At 38.3% G+C, this 22,900-nt stretch overlaps 1 protein-coding gene and 1 long non-coding RNA gene across 4 annotated transcripts in view; both read left to right on the top strand.

The window, feature by feature from the left end:
* The first annotated feature begins 1,842 nt into the window (after positions 1 to 1,842).
* On the top strand, positions 1,843 to 3,032 carry LOC116422247. Its single transcript, XR_004232808.1, has 2 exons — positions 1,843 to 1,966; positions 2,444 to 3,032. It is a non-coding gene; the product is annotated as an uncharacterized LOC116422247 (long non-coding RNA).
* Positions 3,033 to 6,389: 3,357 nt separating this feature from the next.
* SLC25A30 (solute carrier family 25 member 30) overlaps positions 6,390 to 22,900 on the top strand; it is a 34,890-nt gene continuing 18,379 nt past the window's right edge. Inside the window, exons 1-4 of one of the 3 annotated variants that reach the window (XM_031958392.1) lie at positions 6,390 to 6,567; positions 6,749 to 6,870; positions 7,488 to 7,580; positions 18,542 to 18,663. In XM_031958392.1, the coding sequence (XP_031814252.1) occupies positions 18,600 to 18,663 (64 nt within the window). In that variant the 5' untranslated portion in view covers positions 6,390 to 6,567; positions 6,749 to 6,870; positions 7,488 to 7,580; positions 18,542 to 18,599. The remainder of the gene's footprint in view (positions 6,568 to 6,748; positions 6,871 to 7,487; positions 7,581 to 18,541; positions 18,664 to 22,900) is intronic. The other 2 variants (XM_031958393.1, XM_003765870.4) reach the window with 2 other exon arrangements.

Here is a 22,900-nt window from a genome sequence, read left to right as displayed (position 1 = left end):
AAGAGTGAGCCCATATAACAAGAACTTTTTTTAAAGAAAAAGAAGAGGAAAACATCAGCACACTGATCAATACTTGAACAAATCTGACCATATATGAAATATTCTATACCTGTGGACTCCACTCTTGCCTCCCTCATCTCTTTTAACTTAAAACCATCTTAATTAGATTTGCAAAATTCAAGAAACACATGTTTACAAGCCATTTCTAGATGTACTTCATTCCTGGTCAGGAGCCCATCATTCTTATATTGTTCTTCTGTAGATTAAAAAAATTAAATAATTTGAGATTTGCAGAGATAGTAATTACTTATAAAAATTCCCTGCTTATAAAAACAAAATTAGTCATCACTCTGTAACAGAGAATTTAGGGAATATGGAACTATGGTTTGCAGAAATTAATTTCATAAACTTTACAGCTTATTATAAGTCCAGATTTCAATGTCTATCCCATCTCCATGATTTTGGATTTGCTATGTTGCTGCAAACAACACAGCAAATATGCCACAACACACACACACACACACACACACAAATCATCATTATCATCATTGCTAAGCATTTTGCCAATGCTCTTGAAGTGCAAGGCTATTTATTGTATTTCATGCTTCTGGTATTTTAATGATGTCTCATGACCCATAAACAGATTGACCTTGTAATTTTCAACACCAGCATTGCTGTTATTTAATACAGATGGTATTTTCAAGTAACCATATTTTCCTAGGGATGACATATATTTCACACTGGAATAGCTGGATGATTCCATCTGTTAGCATAATTGAGCTTACATTTGAAGAATATACAAAATTTTGTTTTTTTCCTTATCTTTTTGAGTCTGGACCAATAGTTTCATCTGTTTGAGTAGTGATCTCCTTATGTAGAAACTTACTTTTCTATCGCAAATGAGCTACTCATCTATAATTTAAAGCTTCAAAGAACTGTTGAGGGTAAGGAGAGGAAGAGATGGAGAGATTAAGTAAGTGATTTATCTATGATTACCCAGATAATAGTTGTTAGATGTAGAATTGAAACTCGGGTCTTTCTGACTTACAGTTGCATAAAAATGATTCAAGTGAATTAGTCTTTAAAAATAAGTTACTTTTGCCATTTGTTTTCATGATGTCCCATTTCAAATAAGTCTTCATGATAGGAATGCTAATCTAAAAGAAATCTATTTATGTATTCAAGACTTCTTTTTTTTTATATCTATATTTTTATTTGCAGATGATTGTGCATTCCATGCAGCCTCCGAAGCTGAGATGCAACAAAGTATGGATCAATTCTCTGCTTCTTGTGCTAATTTTGACCTAACAAAACACCAACAAGACACAGGTCCTCCATCAGCCAGCACTACACCATCCATATGTGGAACCATCAGTTCCAGAAAATGGTGAAGTTTTAAATGCTGTGGATAAGTTCTCTTATCTTGACAATATACTTTCCAGAGTCCACATTGATAATGAGATTAACACATGCATTGCCAGAGCTAGCTCAGGGTTTGAGAGACTCAGAAGGAAAGTGTGGCAGAAGAGAGATATTAGACTGACTACCAACTAGAGATCTACAGAGCCATTGTGCTGACCTCATTGTTGTACGCCTCTGAACCCTGGGCAGTCTGCCAGCTCCATGCCAGGAAACTGAATCGCTTCTATTTGAATTGTCTTAGGAAAATCCTGGAGATCATCTGGCAGGATAAGATATCAGACACTGAGCTCCTTTCTCAATCTAAACTGCCAAACATTTCAACTTTACTGCAGAGAGCACAACTCTTGGACTGTCCACATTGCTCAAATGCCAAATGTATATTTGCCAGAAAGACCATTTTATGGAGAACTCAGCTAGGGCAAAGGCTCACAAGATGGTCAGAAAAAGCAATGCAAGGCACCTCTTAAGAACTTTAGAATTGATTGTGAGACATGGGAGACACTGGCACAGGACTGCCTAGTATGGTGTGCCCTCACCAGAGAAGGTACTGTGTTCTGTGAGCTAGCAGAATTGAATTAGCTCAGAAGAAACGCAAAATGCCCAAAGTTAGAGAAGCCATCTCAAATGTTCAGAGGGTCTATTTGTGTCCAACCTTTGGCAGAGCATTCTGAACTCCTGTTGGTCTAATCTGCCACAGACTTGACTAATATAGTGATGTCATTTTGGTCCTCTTCAAGAACGAGGACAACTGACCAACTAACATAATTATAAATTAGGGCACTATTTAAAAGGTCAAAAAGTACAAAAGCCTTCACTGGATTAATCAGTAACTTCCAGGTGAGGGTATGATCACTCCTTTTCAGGGAAATAGAGAAAAGGAAAGATGGTGCTAGAGATTGTATCCAGGTACCTGGAAAATGAAAAGCAGAAACAGATGAGTTCCTAATGACATCGAAGACTGTAGACCCCAACTTTTTTGGTAAAAAGTTATCTAATCATTTATTGTTTTTCTGCTTTACAGGACAAACTTGGCATTCATTCATTCCACGGGAAATGTCTTTGTTACTGAAGCCGTCGTGACAAAGATTGGCCTTGACTTGTCCTTTGGAAGGACAGAGATTGCCTGGAAAATCTTATACCTCATTTTTCTTCACTCCCAGTTAATCATAAATAAAGCTTGCACATGTAGTCTTAGGATGCCAGGTATGGCTGCTGCCTGGACTGTTAGTTGATTAATTTATTTATTGAGTACATATTAAATTCAAAGTCTCCTTTAAAAACATTTTTTAAATGTTACATTACCTTATGCTTTTATATCAAAATCAATTCCCTTTGAATCAGTCTTTCTTTCTTTCCCCTTCTCATTCCTCCAGCAAAAAAAGAGAAAAGAGAAAAAAAAGAAGAAAAAAAGAGAAAAAAGAGAAAAACAAATTCCTATATAGTTGAAGTCCAAAATATCTCATTCCACATCTTGAATCCATTATCCCATTATCTCTCCTGTTTGTAAGTGAGTAGACCTGTTTATCAGCAATCCCCTGGAATCATGTACCAAAGTTTTTTTTGACAGTTATTTACTGTGCTTTATAGATTAATGAAAGTATTCTCTTGTTTACTTTTTTTACAGTTCTTTGCTTTAATTGTTTTGGCATTCATAATACTGGAACTGGCTGGATGGTACGACCTGGGCAGATAATACCCCCTTTTCAGAGATTTGCCTACATCCAAAACACACACACACACACACACACACACTACAAATAGAGAGAAGAGCTTTTTAAATAAGTATAGTTACAACCAAACACTAGATGACAAAAATAGTTTTCCATTTCCTGGTTATGGTGATGGTTAGGCAAATGGTATGAGGTGAAATGGACAAGTTAGAGGATGTATTGCAAAGGGCACTGGGATTCTAGTGATGTAGTTGCTGCCTTTAATTAATTGTATATTCTTAGCAAAGTAACAAGATCTCTTTGGATCTCAGTTTCCTTTGTACGATGAAAAGATTGGACTTGGTAACTTTAAAAAAAATAAAATATTTTTTTATTTTTCAAAAAACATGCAAGATAGTTTTTAACATTCACCCTTGCAAACCCTGTGTTTTAATTTTTTCCCACTCTCCTCCTCTAGAGAGCAAGTAATCTTATATGTTAACCGTGCAGTTCTTCTAAACATATTTCCACATTTATCATGTTACACAAGAAAAATCAAATCAAAAAGGTTAAAAAATAAGAAAGAAAAAAAATAAGCAAGCAAACAGCAAATGGAAATATTGTTGTGATCCACAGTTGATGCTGTTTGAGTGGTGTAGATTCCTGATGGTTTAGAGGTTAGTGACTATAATAGAGTTATTAAGAATCCCCTTTAAATTGGCCACAGGTTTTAGGAGTGAAAGAATTCATTCATTCCCAAATTATTAGTTGCAAAATGAAAGTTTATTGTTAGATAGAAATCAGTTTACCAAGAGACCGACTTCTATAGTGGCAGATCTATGGAAAATGGAGTTTTGCACAGAGAATGCAGTTTTCAGTGGATAGCAAAGAGAGCTGCCAAGGTCCATCTGCAAAGACTTTAATTGATGGAAACTTATTATAATTGGTGTCTTGGTGGGAGCTGGGACAACCGGAGCAGATCAGAACCAGTGGAGGCTGGGAGAGCCCAAGTTGGCTCAGACCCAGTAGGGTCTGGGACAAGCACGGATCTCCTTTGGAATTCAAAGGGATGCTTTTTGGCCAGGATTTGTAATGAATCAAAGGCTCTGGCATCTGGAAAGACAACTTGTCTGGGGTTGACATGCCTCAGCCAGAAATCTGAAAGGAATCACAGATCAATAGGAAATAGTTTATTAAAAGGACCATAACCAGCTTCACAGTCAACCCCCAGTCCTTTCTGTGTGCAGAAGGCTCTGCCCATTACAAGTCTATTGGAATTGGCTTGAATCACCTCATTGTTGAAAAGAGCCAAGTCCATCACAGTTGATCATCACAAAATCTTCTTGTTGCCGTATGAAAAATAAAAAGCAATTATTATATAAGAAAAAAGTTAACTAGCCCAATTTTTTCATCGTACAAAGGAAACAGATCCAAAGAAATCTCAAATTCCTTTGCTAAGATCATACAGCTAGTTTATGATGTGGTTAAGATTCCTATCTTTGATTCCCAAACCCCTCTAGTTAATGTAATTACCCTTTGACTCACAAATCCTGGTCCGTTTGAATTCCAATAGAAGATCAGGATCTGTCCCAGCCCCACCAGGATCTGAGCCAACTTTGGGGCTATACCCAAAAGCCCCTCAACCTAAAGCTCCCATTATAAAAGGGACATGCTGGGACCCCCTCTTTGAAGAGATTCCAAACATGCTAGCCATGTGAGGACCCTCTATCAAGGGCCCTCCTTATCTCTACCTTCACCTATCTCCTTACTGCTAAACTCAATAATAAACCTCTTTTATCAATCTAGCTCTCCGCCAATAAATGCTTTTATTGGGGACTCGCCCTGCTACTAGAACTCATTTATCTTCGTATCCTTGCGCGGAATCCAAGGAGCTTGCAGGGGAGCTTTGCTTGACTTCCTGTACCCCAAACCTGCCACTAGACCTCAACTAAACCCTAATTTCATTTAGGTACCCCAAATCTAGACCTCAACAATTTATATACTAATGATTTTTCATACCCTTTTTCACTTCTTCTGTTCAGCCACTTGTTCTTGGAATCGTTTTATTTTCTGTTTCTTAACTCCCTATGAAACATTCTAAACAAACAACAGTTAATTCGGAATACAACAGGGGGACCGACAATCTTTCCAGTTACCAGGTTCCTCCACCCCTCTGAAAACCCCAGGGGTACATATAGAACTCCCATCCTAGCTGGGCTACTGTAGTCCTTAAGTTCTGGGCTTGGACTCCTGGGGGTTGGAGCTAGGAACTGGTAGTTTCCTTCTCTTCTAAAAAAGGAAACAGCACGAAAGTAAGAGGGCTAGTTTTCGCTTCCTTTTGGGGATCAAAGGAAAAATCCTGCCAGCCCCCCAGGGCTTAGATCTGGAAGGAATCACCTAGTAGAGCTCCTGAATTTCAAAGGTGACGGAGTTTCTGGCCAAAGAAGCAAAGTTAAGGATCCCGAGCTGGCAAGCAAGACGCCGGGCGAGGACACAAACCCCCGGGCTCTGGCTCACCAGCAGGGTTCTTTCTGCTGCACTACATTACTTCCTGCTAAGACGGTTTCCCCTCCGAAAACACAGGGGAGGTAGGGGCTGCCTGAAAGAACTTCCTTCCTTTAAAGGGGCCCCTCTGCATCCTGAGACGTTGAACTAGGTCGGCTTCAGACCGAAATCCCCAGATTTCCCCTGACCCCACACAGCAGCGAAAGAAAGTGAGGGTACTTGACTGCAATCTCCCCATTAAATTGTGAGCTCTTAATGGCATCTTCTCTACTGCTTTTTTTGGGGGGAAGGGGGATACCTCCAGAATTTAGCACTGTGTTTGGCACATTTCAGATACTTATTAATTGCTCATTGACTTGAAGAGTCAAATCCAGCAATGCCGTGGCGGCCACTGGGATGGAGGGTTCTCCTACTCCCCCTCCCCCAAACAAAAAATAAAACCTTACACCTTCGGGACAAGGTTAGTTCCTTCCTCCCGAGCAACCACCCAGCTCGGGATTTATGTACGGGGGAACTTCCTGCCTATACCGCGGGACCGGGATCGGCATTCATTCATGGCCTACTGTGTGCTACGGACACAGTGCCCAAGGGTGGGGAGACAAAGAGAAGCAAAAAATAACCCCAGCTCTCTGGGAGGCTCCCGTGGGACCGTGGAGACAACGGGAAAATGCGGTTTGCCGGCTTCCCTCGCCCCTCTCAGCAGGCTGCAGATCGCCCCAGCCCTGGAAGCTGGGGAAAGCGGCCCGGAGCCTCCGGGCCAGTCTGGGCCAGCTGGTGCACGGCAGAAGCCGGCCCCGCTTCCACCAATGGGAGGCAAGCCGGCCGGGACACGCGGAGGGCGGGGTTTCCACGCGGACTGCGGTGCGAGCTGCTCGCGCCTCCCCAGAGGCTCTGTACGTCTGGAGCGTAGTTGCTGCTGCTGCTGGAGTCTCCGCTTCGTTGCCTGGGCCGCGTTCTCTGAGCCGGAGCCCGATCTCCGTGCGGGCCTGCGGTAAGTTCTGCGAGCTCGGGGCCGCCGGCCTCCCCAGGGGCGGAGGGGCCCACGGGACTTTCCCTTCTCGCCTGCCTCGAGTTGGGGCGGTACCACTCGAGTTTGGCCGTGCGTGCCCCTCGGACCTGAGCAGCTCAAGCTCACTGCAGAGCTTCTGTCTTTTTTTTCCGCCCGGCTTCAGGTTCATGTACGATCTCGGTCTTGGAGAAAGAAAGCCCCGCATGGGGTCCCGAGCTACGGAGACGTAGGCGGGGTTGGACTTGGAATTCCTCCTCCCAGGCGATCCCGGGCTGCTGCGCTCTGGTTAGTCCCGCAGCTCCCGGCCCCGGCCCCGGCCTCTGAAGGCTGGCCTGGTCCCGGCGTGGAGCTAGAGTATTAAGCCTGGTTCCTCTTTGGCCCCCAAGAGAGGGGTTAGGGCAGCTCAGGAGGGGACAGGGCTGGACTGTGGGTGGCCTCCCCACTGGGCAACACTTGCAACCGTGCCAGTCACTGTACAGGTGCTCCCACGGGTATCAAATCAGGACTTGGGGCCCTCATTTTGTGATTTATAGCATACTCATATCAGCAGAACGCTCTCACATTGGGATATTATAAGCTATATGTATACTTTTTTTTTTTTAATTAGAAGGCAACAGAATCGTAATTTAGAGCGTTGGATTTGGAGTCAGGACTAAGCTCATATTCTGGTTCTGACACTTGATAGCTGAGTGACTCTGTGCAGGTCATTTAATTTCTCTGAACCTCTCCTCCACTTCTATAAAATGGAGGGTTGAAAATTTAGGGAATATTTGATTCAAAAAGTAAGGAAAACACCTTGTAAACCTTAAACTGTTACTTGAGTTATTAGCAGTGATAAATAAGCAATGCTTATTTGTATTGTGGAGTTTACTTTTTGTTTTTTTTTTTGCTGGTTCCATTAGTTGTTTATAAGTCTTAGTCCCATCAGAGGGCTACACAAGTGGGTCAGTTTCCAGCTGTCTAGTCTTGACTCCACCACTGGTTAGTGATATTGGGTAAGTCATTTAATTTTTCTGGGCCTTATTCATCTGTAAAATGAATGAGTTGGACTAAATAATCTCTAATGTGTCTTCCAGTTCTATATTTCTATGAGAAAGTTAGACACTTAAAATTTATAATGGTAAGTAATGATGGTAGAGAAACTTTGTGCCTAAAATTGTTGACTGCATCCTAGCCAAACCCAAAGATCCCAGTGTGATTGCTGAAAATCTGAAATTTTCACAAATTTAAAGATTAATTTCTTTTTTATTTTTAAAAGAATTGATCATTCCTAGTGTGAGAAAGATCTAAATCACACAGAAGTCTGAGTTCAGTTTAATTCAGCAAAAGTTTATGAAGGATGTAGTTTGTACTACTCTTTGAGGATGTAAAGATAAACAATGACAATGGTCCGTGATATAACTTTGCTTAGAGTTCAGTCACACAGGTAAGTTTGCAAGTTACAAAGTAGATTCGTCTAATACACAGGTCAGAACAATTAGGAATTCAAAAAATGAAAAAGGTTAGATTCTAGCTAGAAGGGGATCTGGGAAACTTCCACAGAAGTTGTGGCCCTTAAATTGGGTCAGTTTTCAAAACAAAGAGGGAGGGAACCACCGTTTATAGAGGGCCTGCCTTCCATGTATCAGGCATTGTGCTAAGCATTTTTTGATTTCCACACTTTTTTTCCTTTTACAGCCAAGAAAACTGAGGCAAACAGGTTTAGTGACTTGCCCAGAGTCACACAAATAATGTCTGAGGCCTAATATGAATTCAGGTCTTTCTAACTTCTGACTCTGTGCTTTATCAACTATGTCAAGTTTATTTTAGACATGGGGGATGGTGTTATTGATTTATATATAATGACTGAAGAAGGAGATAGGGAAAAGTCAGTAGTTCAGTTTGGCTGGAATATAAAGATGAGTCCTGTGAAATAAGTTGAAAATAAATTGAATGGATCTTTGAATTACAATTATCTTATATAGTGAATATGCATTTGAATTTTTGTTTTGTTTTGTTGATGGCTTTTGTGTTTATTAGAGTCATTTCCACCTTCCCTTCAAATTGAACCATCCATTGTGGCAAAATAAAAAATTAAGAAAATATCCAATATGAACAACTACCACATGTGACAGTGTATTTGACATTTTATACCCCCACATCTCTGTTATGAGAGAGGACAGATAGTATATGTTCTCTGGGACCTTTTGTTAGTTTTTAAGTTCCTCAGAACAGTTTTTTTTTTTTTTTTATCTGCTCATTTACATTACTGTTGTCAATCAACAAACGTTAATTAAATGCCTGCTCTGTGTGAGGCACTTAAATTCTGGGCATTAAAGGAAAGACAAAAGACAATCCCTGTTCTCAAAGAGTTCACAGTCTAATGGGAGAAACAACATGAAGACAACTATGTACAAACAAGATATATACAGGGAAAACTGGAGATGATTGAGGGAAGACAGCATTAAAGGGAAATCTGAAAAAGTTTGGAACAGAATTGTCACTGGATTAAAAAATCTAGTAAAGTGTGAGAAAACTAGAAAGTTAGGAGGGGATTAGGTTGTCAAATAGAGGACTTTATATTTGATCCCGGAGGTGACGAGCAACCAATGAACTTTATTAAATCAATTAATTAAATAAAATTAATTAAACTATTAAACCAGTGAACTTTATTAAATAAGGGCAGTGATGTGGCCAAATCTGTGCTTTAGGAAGATTTATTTAGTAGCTTAAGTGGATAATGGAAAGTGGGGAGAATTTTGACGTTACTGAAATAGTTCAGACAAGAGAAGATGAAAGCCTACATTAGAGTGATAGATGTGTAACAGGAGAGAAGGTATACAGGAATGATCTTAACAGATGTAAAAATCAGTACAATTTGGTAATAGAATGGGTATGGAGAGTGAGAGAGTATGACACCTGGATGAGTGGAAAGATAAGTTTGTAAGAGGAGACTATTGAAGGAAGCAAGATAATTCAGTTTGGGGGATGTTGAGTTTAAGTTGTTACTACATTTATTGTTTTCTTTGGTCATTTGAAGGTTTTTGAATACCAATTATGTAATAAAACTTATATATTGGGAGGATCAATCAGTTATTAAATGGTACAGGCCTGCTATTGGGCTAGTTGCAGGAGATAGAAAGAAAAAAAAAATGAAACAATCCTTGTTCTCAAAAAGATTGCATGAAAAATGGGAGGTATAACGTGTGTGTGTGTGTGTGTGTGAGAGAGAGAGAGAGAGAGAGAAACACATGACTTTAGAAGTGATTTGAAGGAGAGGCTGGAAGGAGAGAGACCAGTTAGGAGGCTATTAAAATTTTCAGGAGAGATTATGAAGATTAGCACTAAGATAATTGGACTGTGAAAGAGATTGTGAAGGTAAAGTCAACAAGACTGAGTGCCAGAGTAGATGGGGTTAGTAAGAAAAATGCAGTTTCAAATGTGAGTGTCAGAGAGGATAAAAAGGCTAAATTTAGAGGTAAAAATGAATTCCCTTTTAAACATCCTGAATTTGAAGAGCTGACAGTTTCTAGGTGGAGATTGATATTCAAAATCATAGGCTACACCACATTCGACTTGGAGAATTTAGTTCATTTGCATAGAGGTAATAATTAAAATAGTGGGAATGGCTGAAATGATAAAGGGGACAAATAGAAAAGAGAATTAAGGAAAAAGCTACATTAAAGGAGCAAGAAGGAGAACCAGAAGAAATGAAAAGAAGTAAGGAGAAGTTAGAGGGAGGTAGGATGACTATGAAGATCCCAGTGGGATTTTCCTAAGACCTTTCCCTGGACCTCTTCTTTGCTTTTTATATAAAACTATTGTTTTACTTTTCATCTTTTAATTATAGCTCCAGTATAGAGCTTTGTATATAATGGACATTTAATAAATGGTTTATTGAATTGTGTTTGATCTAAAATAAGGGCCTAGTTGTCAATAGACTGGGTAAATTGAGTGAGAGAAGTGTCTTGGAAGGCAAGGGAAGTGAAGACACTTATCAAGAAGGAAGACAAGTGAATTACAGTGTCAGATGTTATTGAGAAAGTTAAGGAAGAACTGAGAAATGTCCCCTGAATTTGAAAGATCATTGGTGGTTGTGTAGAGAATAATTTGAATAGTGGGGGTCAGGTATAGAAGCAAGACTGAATGTCCTTGAGAAACGAGGTTGGTGAGGAAATAGAGGCAGGTGGTATAGATGGTCTGGTCTTTCTAGACTAGTAGGGGTGAAAGAGGAAGATTTAAGTGTAGTTGTAGGCAGAGTAGAAATAGTCCTTAGAGAGGAAGAGATTGCAGATGAAATTGAAGTTATGAATAGCAGAAGGTCCTGAAGGAGATAAGGGATGATTAGAAAAAAGATATAAGGGGTCAAGTCTTGGCAAGAAGGGGAAGAGAGGAATCACTTCATTCTTTGAGACCAAAAAAGAGGGAATAAGTAAAGGGCTACAGGTTTTTCCATATCAGAAAGGAGATATGAGGTACCTTAGGATGGTAAAGCATTTCAGTAAAACATAAAGTGGTGTCATCTGCTGAAAAAGAATTTCAAGACTGAAAGAGTCTTTAGGAACGATCTTATCAAATGTATCCAAAATGAATTCTAGGAAGAATATACCACTTCCCCGAAGTCTTGCAATTGTTCACGGTGAAGCTGGAACTAGGACCCATCTCTTGGCCCCCAGTTCAAGACCCAGTCTTATTTTTAGAGATTTAAAATTGTAAGGGACTTCATTTACAAAAAAGAAAACCGAGTTACATTGTAGGTGCTTAATGCATATTTATTTCTACAGGTCATTTATTTAAAGTCATAAAGTTTTTCCATTCTAGTCTATCTTGTATCTCACTGACTATTCCATGTGTGTGATTTATCTCCCTAGCTAGACTATAAAATTCCTAAAGGATAAGAATTGTATTTCCTCATCTTCAGTGTACCCTGGCACACACTGGGCACATAATAGTGTTTGGTAAATACATTCCATTTATTTGTTGATCGTCTTGGTTTGATTTGGTTTGGTTTTCTGTTTTATGAAAGTAACTGGCCACTTTCCTTGCCCAAAAGATATTGACAGGCTTGAATTATTCAGTTGCTCAATTCTGAAAAAACTTCAGTGCTTCAGCTATACCATAATTCTCTTAATCTTCCAAAACAAGGTCTCTTTCTGCAGGTCCAGCCAGTTCAGCTGGTGATAACAACAGGCCCGATTTTGTGGGGGTCACAAATATTCAAAAAAAAAGTGCCAGAAGAAATGGAAGATAACATAGAAAATATTCTACAAAAATTGAACTATATTAGCTTTGACTCACTTTGGATTAGGTACTTTTTAGTGGAACTAGATGAAGAGAAAACAGAAAGAAAATATTATTTCTGATAAGGAAAATGGAAGAAATCATGGGATATGATGGGGATAGGGAAAATAGTGAAGGTTGAGAAAAAAGAGGCTGTTAAAATTAAAAGCATAGATTCAGCATAGGTTATATAAGTAAATCTAACATAACTTGAATTTTCCTGCCTAGCAGTTCATTTATTTATTTTTTTATTTTTTATTTAATAGCCTTTTATTTACAGGTTATATGTATGAGTAACTTTACAGCATTAACAATTGCCAAACCTCTTGTTCCAATTTTTCACCTCTTACCCCCCACCCCCCTCCTCCAGATGGCAGGATGTCCAGTAGATGTTAAGTACATTAAAATATAAATTAGATACACAATAAGTATACATGACCAAACTGTTATTTTGCTGTACAAAAAGAATCAGACTCTGAAATATTGTACAATTAGCTTGTGAAGGAAATCAAAAATGCAGGTGGGCATAAATATAGGGATTGGGAATTCAATGTAATGGTTTTTAGTCATCACCCAGAGTTCTTTCTCTGGGCGTAGCTGGTTCAGTTCATTACTGCTCCATTGGAAATGATTTGGTTGATCTCCTTGCTGAGGATGGCCAGGTCCATCAGAATTGGTCATCATATAGTATTGTTGTTGAAATATATAATGATCTCCTGGTCCTGCTCATTTCACTCAGCATCAGTTCGTGTAAGTCTCTCCAGGCCTTTCTGAAATCATCTTGTTGGTCATTTCTTACAGAACAATAATATTCCATAATATTCATATACCACAATTTATTCAGCCATTCTCCAATTGATGGGCATCCACTCAGTTTCCAGTTTCTAGCCACTACAAAGAGGGCTGCCACAAACATTCGTGCACATACAGGTCCCTTTCCCTTCTTTATGATCTCTTTGGGATATAAGCCCAGTAGTAACACTAGCAGTTCATTTATTAAGATCGACTATAAAAAACTGACAAGAGGAAAATACAACTAAAGATAGTAGACGTACAAAAGAGAGAAAATAGGAAGTTTTAAGTCTACCAAAAAAAAAGTGATTCCCTTAAATTTACTTTTTAATAGTTTGCTTTTCCCCCTTCTATAGGTAGTGTTTTTAGACATCTCCAGTAAGAAAAATAAATTTAAAATAATTAAAAATATTTATTTAATAGCTGTAAAGGATTTTAAATATAGACATTCCACAAAGCCCTGTTCTGGATCTCTTGTTCTCCTCTACAAGCTCTATTATTGTGTCTGTTCTGGATTGATAGTCCTCAAATCCCTAATGTCCAACTCTAATTTCTCTCCTGAATTATAGCCCTGCACTATCAGCTGCCTACTAGACATCTTTTCCTGTATAGGATGAAGGAAGATTCCTTGCATCAGTGAAATCTACAGTCTATAAGAATTTTTTTTTTTTTTACTTGCAGTAATTAAGTAACTAGGGCAGCTAGATGGTGCCATAGAACACAGAGCACCAGGCCTGCAGCTGAGTTCAAATGTGGCCTCAGACACTTACTAGCTCTGTGACCCTAAACAAGTCACTTAACCCTTCTTGCCTCCGTTTCCTTATCTGTTAAATGACCTGGAGAAGGAAATGGCAAACTACTACAGTATCTCTGCTAAGAAAACACCAGAGAAGGTCAAAAAGAGTCAGACAGGACTGGACAATCCGATTAAGTAACTTGCCTGGGGTCACACAGATAGTTCATGTCAAGGTTGTTGAAGTGTAAGATACCCCAGCAATCTTAGGGTCCCCAGGTTGGTATGGTGAAAGAATTTGCAAACTCTGTCTCCAAATTTAGGGGCAAAGATTTATTATGCCTTTGGGCTAAGTTCCAAAAGAATTTAGCAAAGAAACAGGACCAAGAAGATAAATTTATAGGAAAAAGATAGAATGACCAGATGTTTCATGTCACTGACATGCTAATTTTATGATTTAGAGGTAGAATTGAGTAGTTTTAGATAAGGGTGGAGTTGAGGAATGGTCTGGTATATATCCCAGTATTGAATTTTATGCCTTACAGGTGGAATTGCACCCCCATCATTGAATTTTTTGACTTAGATTGTCTCAGAAACTTTGTTATTACTGACCAACAGATTGCTCTCTGATAGCCAGCCTTGTTTGTGAAACTAGTGCATTCCCAAGGCCAGATGTCCTTGGGGTTATTTCTATCTCCTCCCTAGTTGTTACACTATACCAGGGTCATTTGAATCTTCTTGTCTCCATAGCCTGTTCTGTGATTTTACTTTACTGATAATTACTACTGATTTTACTTTACTAGATAATATTCAAAAAGAAATACTATAAAAGGATTGCCAAACTTTATTGAACATAATATGTTCATACTGTTAATACTAGGGGCATTTCAAACTTATATCTATTCTCCCTCACATCCCTAAATCCATCTTTTTTTTTTTTTTTAATTTAATAGCCTTTTATTTACAGGATATATACATGGGTAACTTTACAGCATTAACAATTGCCAAACCTCTTGTTCCAATTTTCACCTCTTACCCCCACCTCCCTAAATGGCAGGATGACCAGTAGATGTTAAATATATTAAAATATAACTTAGATACACCATAAGTATACATGACCAAAACATTATTTTGCTGTACAAAAAGAATCAGACTCTGAATTATTGTACAATTAGCTTGTGAAGGAAATCAAAAATGCATGTGTGCATAAATATAGGGATTGGGAATTCAATGTAATGGTTTTTAGTCATCTCCTAGAGTTCTTTTTCTGGGTATAGCTAGTTCAGTTCATTACTGCTCCATTAGAAATATTTGGTTGATCTCGTTGCTGAGGATGGCCTGATCCATCAGAACTGGTCATCATCTAGTATTGTTGTTGAAGTATATAATGATCTCCTGATCCTGCTCATTTCATCAGCATCAGTTGTGTAAGTCTCTCAGGCCTTTCTGAAATCATCCTGTTGGTCATTTCTTACAGAACAGTAATATTCCATAATTTTCATATACCACAATTTATTCAGCCATTCTCCAACTGATGGACATCAGTTTCCAGTTTCTAGCCACTACAAAAGGGCTGCCACAAACATTCGTGCACATACAGGGCCCTTTCCCTTCTTTATAATCTCTTTGGGATATAATCCCAGTAGTAACACTGCTGGATCAAAGGGTATGCACAGTTTGATAACTTTTTGAGCATAGTTCCAAACTACTCTCCAAAATGGTTGGATTCGTTCACAACTCCACCAACAATGCATCAATGTCCCAGTTTTCCACATCCCTCAACAATCATCATTATTTTTCCTGTCATCTTAGCCAATCTGACAGGTGTGTAGTGGTATCTTAGAGTTGTCTTAATTTGCATTTCTCTGATTAATAATGACTTGGAGCATCTTTTCATATGACTAGAAATAGTTTCAATTTCTTCATCTGAGAATTGTCTGTTCATATCCTTTGACCATTTTTCAATTGGAGAATGGCTTGTAAATCCATCTTTTTCTAAACTTCCAGATTTCTGTTGAAATTCTTCTAGTCACTCTAGTTACAACCTCTGAGAGATTCTTATCTCTTCCTTACTGTCCTTAATTCCAAACAGCTTTGCCAGATCTTGTTGTACCTCTCAATTCTCAGATACTTTATACTAGTTTGGGACCTAGTCAATTCTTTGTTGTATCATTGTAGTAGTTTCCCTCCATGCATTGACCAAGGTGGTCTTCCAGGTCTAAAATACACTCATTTCTTCTCTACCACTTAAGATTTTTCTTTTTTCAAAGCACAGCTCTAAAACCCTTACTCCCTTTTCTAATCCACTTGGATATTAGTGTTTTCTTCTTTTTAAAATTACATTTTGTATTACTTTGTTTTTATTTATCTGCATAGGTAAGCAAAAACTGTATGGTATCAGTAGAATATAAGCTTCTTGAGGACAGGGACTTTTGCTTTTATTTTTGTTCAGAGTTTTAGTGTAATGCCTTTTGGGGTAAGTATTAATAAGTTGAGTTGTGAGTTGAATTGATTTTTTTTTTCTGACAAAGAAAAGAAACCACCCCACTTTTTTCTTTCTACTGAAGATGTGGGACTCAGCCCTTCCCTGTATCTGTCACTCTCTTTGTTCCCCACCCTATGTCCCCTGAACATCTTTATGAAGGACCCCTATAGGATAGTGCTTATGAAGTTTTCAAATATGTTGTAAATTTTCAAGACTGTTGTGCTATTATTAATTAAATAAGAAGAGATAGTAATTGGATCATACACATTTAAATGACTGCCAGCTGCATACTTTCTCTCCTTTTGATGGAGGCACAATCTTTGAAGATGGTTTAGTCTTGGAAATTAGTAGCATATCCTGTGGAAAAATCCACCAGCCTTAGGATGTTTTGGAATTTATCTAATCCTAGGAAAGGGTGGGAGCAAAGGTCAGAGCTATTTTGAGAATTTCTATCCTCTTCCCAGCTAATTAAACTCTGGAAGAGCTGTGCTTTCATGTACACTAGTATTTCTTAGACATAGTGATGCAAATACATTTAGAGATGAGGGGGCTATTGATTTGTGAGTTTGTTCCCATGTAGCAACAGATGATGAAATCTTTTATGGTTCTTAAAACCTTTGGGGTAGACAGTGACATGAAATTATGGCTCCTTCGTTGTTTGGGTCTTTGTTTCATTGGCATCCTTCTGAAGGGCCAGGGTTTCTATCCAGCTGAAAACTGAAGTTAATAATGACTTAGGTCTTAGGCCACATGCCAGCAATTAGTTATCTTTAAAAACTGTGACACCTCAGAAAATATTAGTAGTACAAGTCCTGGTTTTGCAGATTTTGTTAAATAGTCATTAAATAATCTGCTGTTTGGCTCTTGTGTAATATCCCTTTGACTGCTATTTGGTAAATAAAGTAAGACCAAGGTGAACAGATAGTTCTTATATTCAAAAGGGGACCCTGACATGCACTACCTGCATGACTTTGGGCAAATTATTTAACTTCTTTGGGTTTAAAAAAATTCTTGTGATTTTATTGGTGCAAGGAAACTTCCTCTACCTGTGCAGATCAGCACCTGCTCTGTCATGAATGGTCTTAAAGAGTTATTTGGGACACTGAGAGGCTAAGCTACTTGCCAAGGATCAAATAGCCAGTTTGTTGTTGTTCCACGCTTCAGTTGTGCCTCTGTGTGACCCCATGGACCGATTTTCTTGGCAAAGATATGGAGTGGTTTGCCATTTCCTTCCTTTTCCATATGCCCCCATTTTACAGATGAGGAAACTGAAGCACATAGGGGTTAAGTGACATTTACAGGGTTACACAGCCTAAAATAAAGCTGGATTCAAACTCAGATCTTCCTGAATCCAAGCCTGGTATTCTGTCAGCTGCACCATTTAGTTGCTCAGACTTAGATCCGACTTTCCCAACTGGAGACCAGTTCTTTATCCACTATGCAGTGCTTCTCAACATTTGATTAAAAAAAAAAAAATGAACTTAAGAAACTGGCAAATATCAACACTTCACTATACAAAGAACAGAAAAGAGGCTTATATGTGGAACTATAAACGTGGTTTATATCAGTGTATATTAAAGTATACATTAAACTAAATAATTATCATTTAAACTTTCATTGTCCCAGGCAACTTTCTAAGATTAAATTACACAGGAGTTGCATCAGTTGAAGAAGTTCTTTGCACAACAATGAAATCACAGGTCCAAACAAAACTCCCCCCAAATCTACTGATTAGTACAGTTCAGAGTTCTGTGAGTAAAATAGTGCTAGAGAATTAATGCCCAGTGTTGACTTTGATTGTGCTATGTTACTATATGTTCATATTCCATTGCTCATGGATTTTGGAAGCATGGAAGCAGGCATTTTTTAAGTACCTAATGTATGCCGCATAATGTGCTAAGTACTTTACAAATATTATCTCATTTGATCCAGTGGTAGTGACAGAATTGTTCTCTGATCCTCTGACTCCCTATCCAGTGTTAATTCTACTGTGGAGCTCCCTACTGAAAGAATGGACCTCTGAGGAGGGCTACACGAGAATAATTTCTGCTTGATGCATGTACAACACTTGATCTGTTTACTGCTGTTTCTTGTTTGTTAATTTTAGAGCAACTTCCACTTTACCTCTCCATCAGATACATTGTCACTCTTAAGTGGGTCAATTAATCAGTAAATATTTATTAAGCTACTATGTATTAGACACTGGGATACAAAGACATAGATCAAACTGTGTCCTCCATAGCTATAGAAATATAGTAGACCCACCTAGACACAGCTCACAGTATAGTGGATAGAATGCCACACATGGAGTCAAAAAGACCTGAATTTAAATTTGACCTCAGATATTTTCTAGTTGTCTGATCCTGGGCAAATCAGTTAACTTCTTTCGGCCTCAGTTTCTTCATCTGTAAAACAGGTATCTCTCTCCAGTTAAACAAAGAAAAAACTTCAGCAAAAAATACCTGATATAGTGACCCATCTAACAGTGTATACAACATTCTGCTCTGGTAGTCCCTCATTTCTCTACTGTTTTAGTTTCTCATCTCTAGGTCCTTTATTTTACCATTGATAGTTTGGGAATCCCTTTTCAATCTTTTCTCAAATGAAAGAAAATGTGAAGTTATTGGAAGGAAAGTGAATCTTATGAGAAGTTATCATTTTGAAATATCTTATTTCTCTCTTTGTAGGAAACTACATTGATGTGCTTCTGTAAACTGAAAAGGGCAGGAAACATTTATAAGAAGAATGTCAGCTCCTAGCTGGAAACCATTTGTCTATGGAGGTTTGGCCTCTATCACTGCAGAATGTGGTAAGGACAGCAAGTCACTGAAGATGTTTTGTCTGTTCCATGTAGTAGTATCGTGTAATAGCTCCACGTAGTAGTTCCACGTAGTAGTGTTTTAATCTTAAACCAACAAATACTGTTTGAATGTAAACAAATTTCAAATGCAAAGCATTGGGTCATGGAAAATTAACTTCAGAGTTCAAACTGTCCTATATTTGGTAAATTTTCTTTTAAACAAAAGAAGACACTTTGGCTATTTATTAGCAGCTGTGTTCAAGGTCCAATAGGTGAAGGGTTAAATCTTTTGGCCAAAGAAAATTTTAAGGTCATTTGTCTGTATTTTTTCAGCAGTCTCCCTTTATCTGGCTTACTTTTTCTCTCTTCAATGCCACAGTTAACCCACAGTTGACTAGATTTATACAGAAAAAACCAATGGGTTGGTATCACTCCAATGACTCTTGAGCATATAGGATATATTTATATCACTGTATCTATAATTACTTAATTAACTCCTAATTAACCACAGATTTTTTTTTTTTATATGCTCTCTGTATTTATCCAAAACCCTGGCTTTGAACTCTAGCTTCTTTTCTTAAGATTTCTTAAGATTTTCTTAAAATCTATAATCTTGGGGCAGCTAGGTGGTACAGTAGATAGAGTACCAGCCCTGAATTCAGAAGGACCTGAGTTCAAAAATGGTCTCGGATACTTAACACTTCCTTGCTGTGTGACCCTAGGCAAGTCACTTAACCCCAATTGCCTCAGCAAGGAAAAAAAAAATCTATAATCTTTAATATTAACATCACATATCCATATTGTGGAAGATGATGTAAAGTGTTGGTCTAAGCCTAATTCTTGCCAGATTATTTTCCAGTTTTCCCAGCAGGTTTTTTTTTTTAATCAAACACATTCTTTCGTAAGCAATTCATGCTTTCTGGTTCATTGAACACTGGATTATTGAGTTCCATCATGCCCAAATTTCCCTTGTTTAGTCTGTAATGTTCTTTTGAACCTTAGCACACTTTTGTCCAGGAAAGTTTCCAGGCTGCCTTTTCTGTTGATCTAGGGGAAAGTCAGATAAAGCTCCATGTGGGAGGTGATAGGATAGAAGTTGCATTGTTTGAAAGAAAAATTGTGTAGTGTTTCCTGGTAGAGTGTAGGTGGCAGCAGGAAGGAAATGGTTGCTGATTAACTACTTCTCTTCTCTGTGTTGATACCGTTAATACTTCTTAATGTCATAATTCAGCTAGAAGGATGCTCTGTCAGAGATTAGAAAGGAAAGCGATAATCATTTTGAACCAGCATGGGTTCAGCACAACAAGCCATATCAGGGAGCCTTCCTGCTTGGTAAGAAGAGTGGCAGTGGGATGGCACAACTGACAGCACGTTGGGCCTGGTATCAGGAAGAAGACTCTTCATCTTGAATTAAATCTAGCCCTCGACATTCACTAGCTGTGTGACCCTAGGCAAGTTACTTAAAACCCTGCCTCAGTTTCCTTATCTGTAAAATGAGCTGGAGAAGGAAATGGCAAACCAGTCCAGTATCTTTGCCAAGAAAACCCCAAATTGGGCTCACAACAACAGATTGTGAATCACGATCATAAATCACAAATTGAAAAGCAGAAGGAATCTCAAAATTCACCTAGTTCAACTTTCTCATTTTACAAGATAAGAAAACCAAGGCCTAAGAGGCAAAATAAAGGAAGCATCAGAAGTTGAATGTCACTCTAGGCCTTCTGAGGCAGGAGTGTGTACTCCATCCACTGTGCCAAGCTGCCTCTTGTTGGGGGAGGACTCGGGATAACACAGGCTCCTCATTTTATTTATGGCTTTGTATCCTCTGCGGCTAACACGATGGCTTGCATGTAATAGATGCTTAATAAATATTTGTTGAACTGGCTTGTATGGCAGGATTTTAGATCTTTGACAGTTTCCCATGTTATGTTTATGGTACAATAGATTTCTGTGGTTTTGATGATAAAATGTAGGCTGTCATATGATTAGACAATGGTGTGTGTGTATGTGCATAAACCCATTGGACATACACACATGTGTATGAAGCACAATTTTGTGTGTGGCAGGGGTGTGGCTTGTAGAGCTTAGCGGACTCTAAACTCCATATGAGTGAGTGGTGCGACAGGGCAGGCAGAAAAACGATTCTGATCTTATTTTGTCTAGAATTTCTCTGTTCTTTTCCCTGGTCACATTACACTGGATGTGCTGTATTCAGTTCTGGAGGTCACCTCTCCAAAAGAACATTGGCAAACTGGAGCCGGATGGTGACCAGGACGGTGAGGAAACTGGAAGTCACATTATTTGATGATTAATTAACACTGAGTTTGGAGAAGAGAGAACTAAAAAAGACCCTTCCCCCCAGTATGTGTGTGTGCATTGGAGACAGATGAGGCAGGGATTTAAGGACCTTTTTGGTCCTGGTTTCTTGGTTCTACTCTCTGGGTCTGAGTAAAATAGTTCTGCCCCTTCCAACTGATCTTCACTGTCTTATTAAATTCTTCTTCCTTCCAAACCATAGGTTGTCCTGCTGCCAGGCTAACTTTCCTTTGCATCAATCTAGTCATGTTGCTACTCTGCTCAAAAAACTTCCGTAGTCCTTGATTGTCTTTTGGTATAATTGAGACTGACGTCTGTGGTTCGTTCCACATCTCAGATTTGTGCGGCGTGCCTCGCCCCTCATGCTCTGCATCCGCTCTTTGCAAGCTTGTTTCAGATTTGCCCATAGTGTGTTATATGCTTTTGTTAAATTGAGTCACTCTTATCTCTTGAATATGTATAATGCTTTTCCATATCTGGCTTCTGTATTCTATGACAAGAATAATCTCTTTTTCTCAGTCTTTGCCTATTGAGTGCTACCTAAACCTTAAAGCCTAATGCTTCTTCTTTGATGAAGTCTTCTCTGATCCTCCCCTATAACTCCTCTTTGGGCTTCATTGTATATTTTTCAATACTTCTTTTAATGTACTTATCATATAATAGTATATGTTTTAGATATTTTTGTGTGTGTCTTATACTTCTACTAGACCTTAAGCTGCATGAGGGCAAGGACCATTTATAGCTAAATTTTATATCTTCTCAAGTACTTATTCATCTTTCCACAGTAGATGCTTTATATATGTGTTGAAATGAAGTGAGTAGTGGGTTACCTATCACTAGAGATACTTATTAAGAACTTGATGAGTACTCATAGCAGGGCTGTGTTTTTTTTTTTTTTTTTAATAGTATTTTATTTTTCCAAATACATGCAAAAATAGTTTTCAACATTTGCCTTTGCAAAATCTTGTGTTCCAAATTTTTTTCCCTTCCTATCCCCTCCCCAAGACAGGAAGCAATCTGACACAGGTTAAATATGTGTAATTCTTCTAAAAATATTTCCATATTCATCATACTGCACAAGAAAAATCAGTTCTAAAGGGAAAAAACCACAAGAAGAGGAAAAAAATACCAAGCAAACAACATTTACAAAAAGGTGAAAATACTATGCTTTGATCTAGATTCACTCTCCACAGTTCTCTCTCTGGAGTGGATGGCACTTTCCATTCTAAGCCCATTTGAATTGCCTTGAATCACTTCATTGTTGAAAAGATCCAAGTCCATCACAGTCAATCATCACATAATCTTGTTGTTATTGTGTAGTGTTCTCTCAGTTCTGCTCACTTCACTCAGCATTAGTTCATGTAAGTCTTTCCAGACTTTTCTGAAATCATTCTGCTCATCATTTTTTACAGAACAAGTAATATTCCATTACATTCATATATTACAACTTATTCTGCCATTCCCTAATTCCACTCAATTTCCAGTTTTTTGTCACTGCAAAAGGGCAGTTCTAAACTGGGGTTTGTAACTTGTTTTTCACAAACAAATTTTGACTATTTTGACAACTGATTTCCTTTGTAATCCTCTGTATTTAATTTTTATACACTTAAAAATATTCTGGAAAAGGTTCATAGGCTTCATCCTACTTCCAAAAAGGTCCATGATACAATTAAGGTAAAAAGCTCCTGTCATAGAGTTATCATAAAAGGTTTCTGACCCACCTTTATTTTGGTCTAGATGATGTTGGAGATATTTTGATTCTCTTTCTCTATTAAAACTTTATAATCTTTGTTTCATTACCTTTTTTTTTTTATTTGTATGAGTTCAGTCTTCCCAATTTCAATAATTCTCATTAAAAAATATTTATGCATTTACAATTTGAAGATTTTGAATCTACAATAGCCTTCCTAATTCAATACTCAATAAGCAA

Source organism: Sarcophilus harrisii, chromosome 3, assembly GCF_902635505.1.
Source record: "Sarcophilus harrisii chromosome 3, mSarHar1.11, whole genome shotgun sequence".
Classification (NCBI taxonomy): Eukaryota; Metazoa; Chordata; class Mammalia; order Dasyuromorphia; family Dasyuridae; genus Sarcophilus; species Sarcophilus harrisii.
The sequence above is the reverse complement of the archived record's forward strand: the minus strand, read 5'-3'. Positions and strand labels throughout refer to the sequence as shown.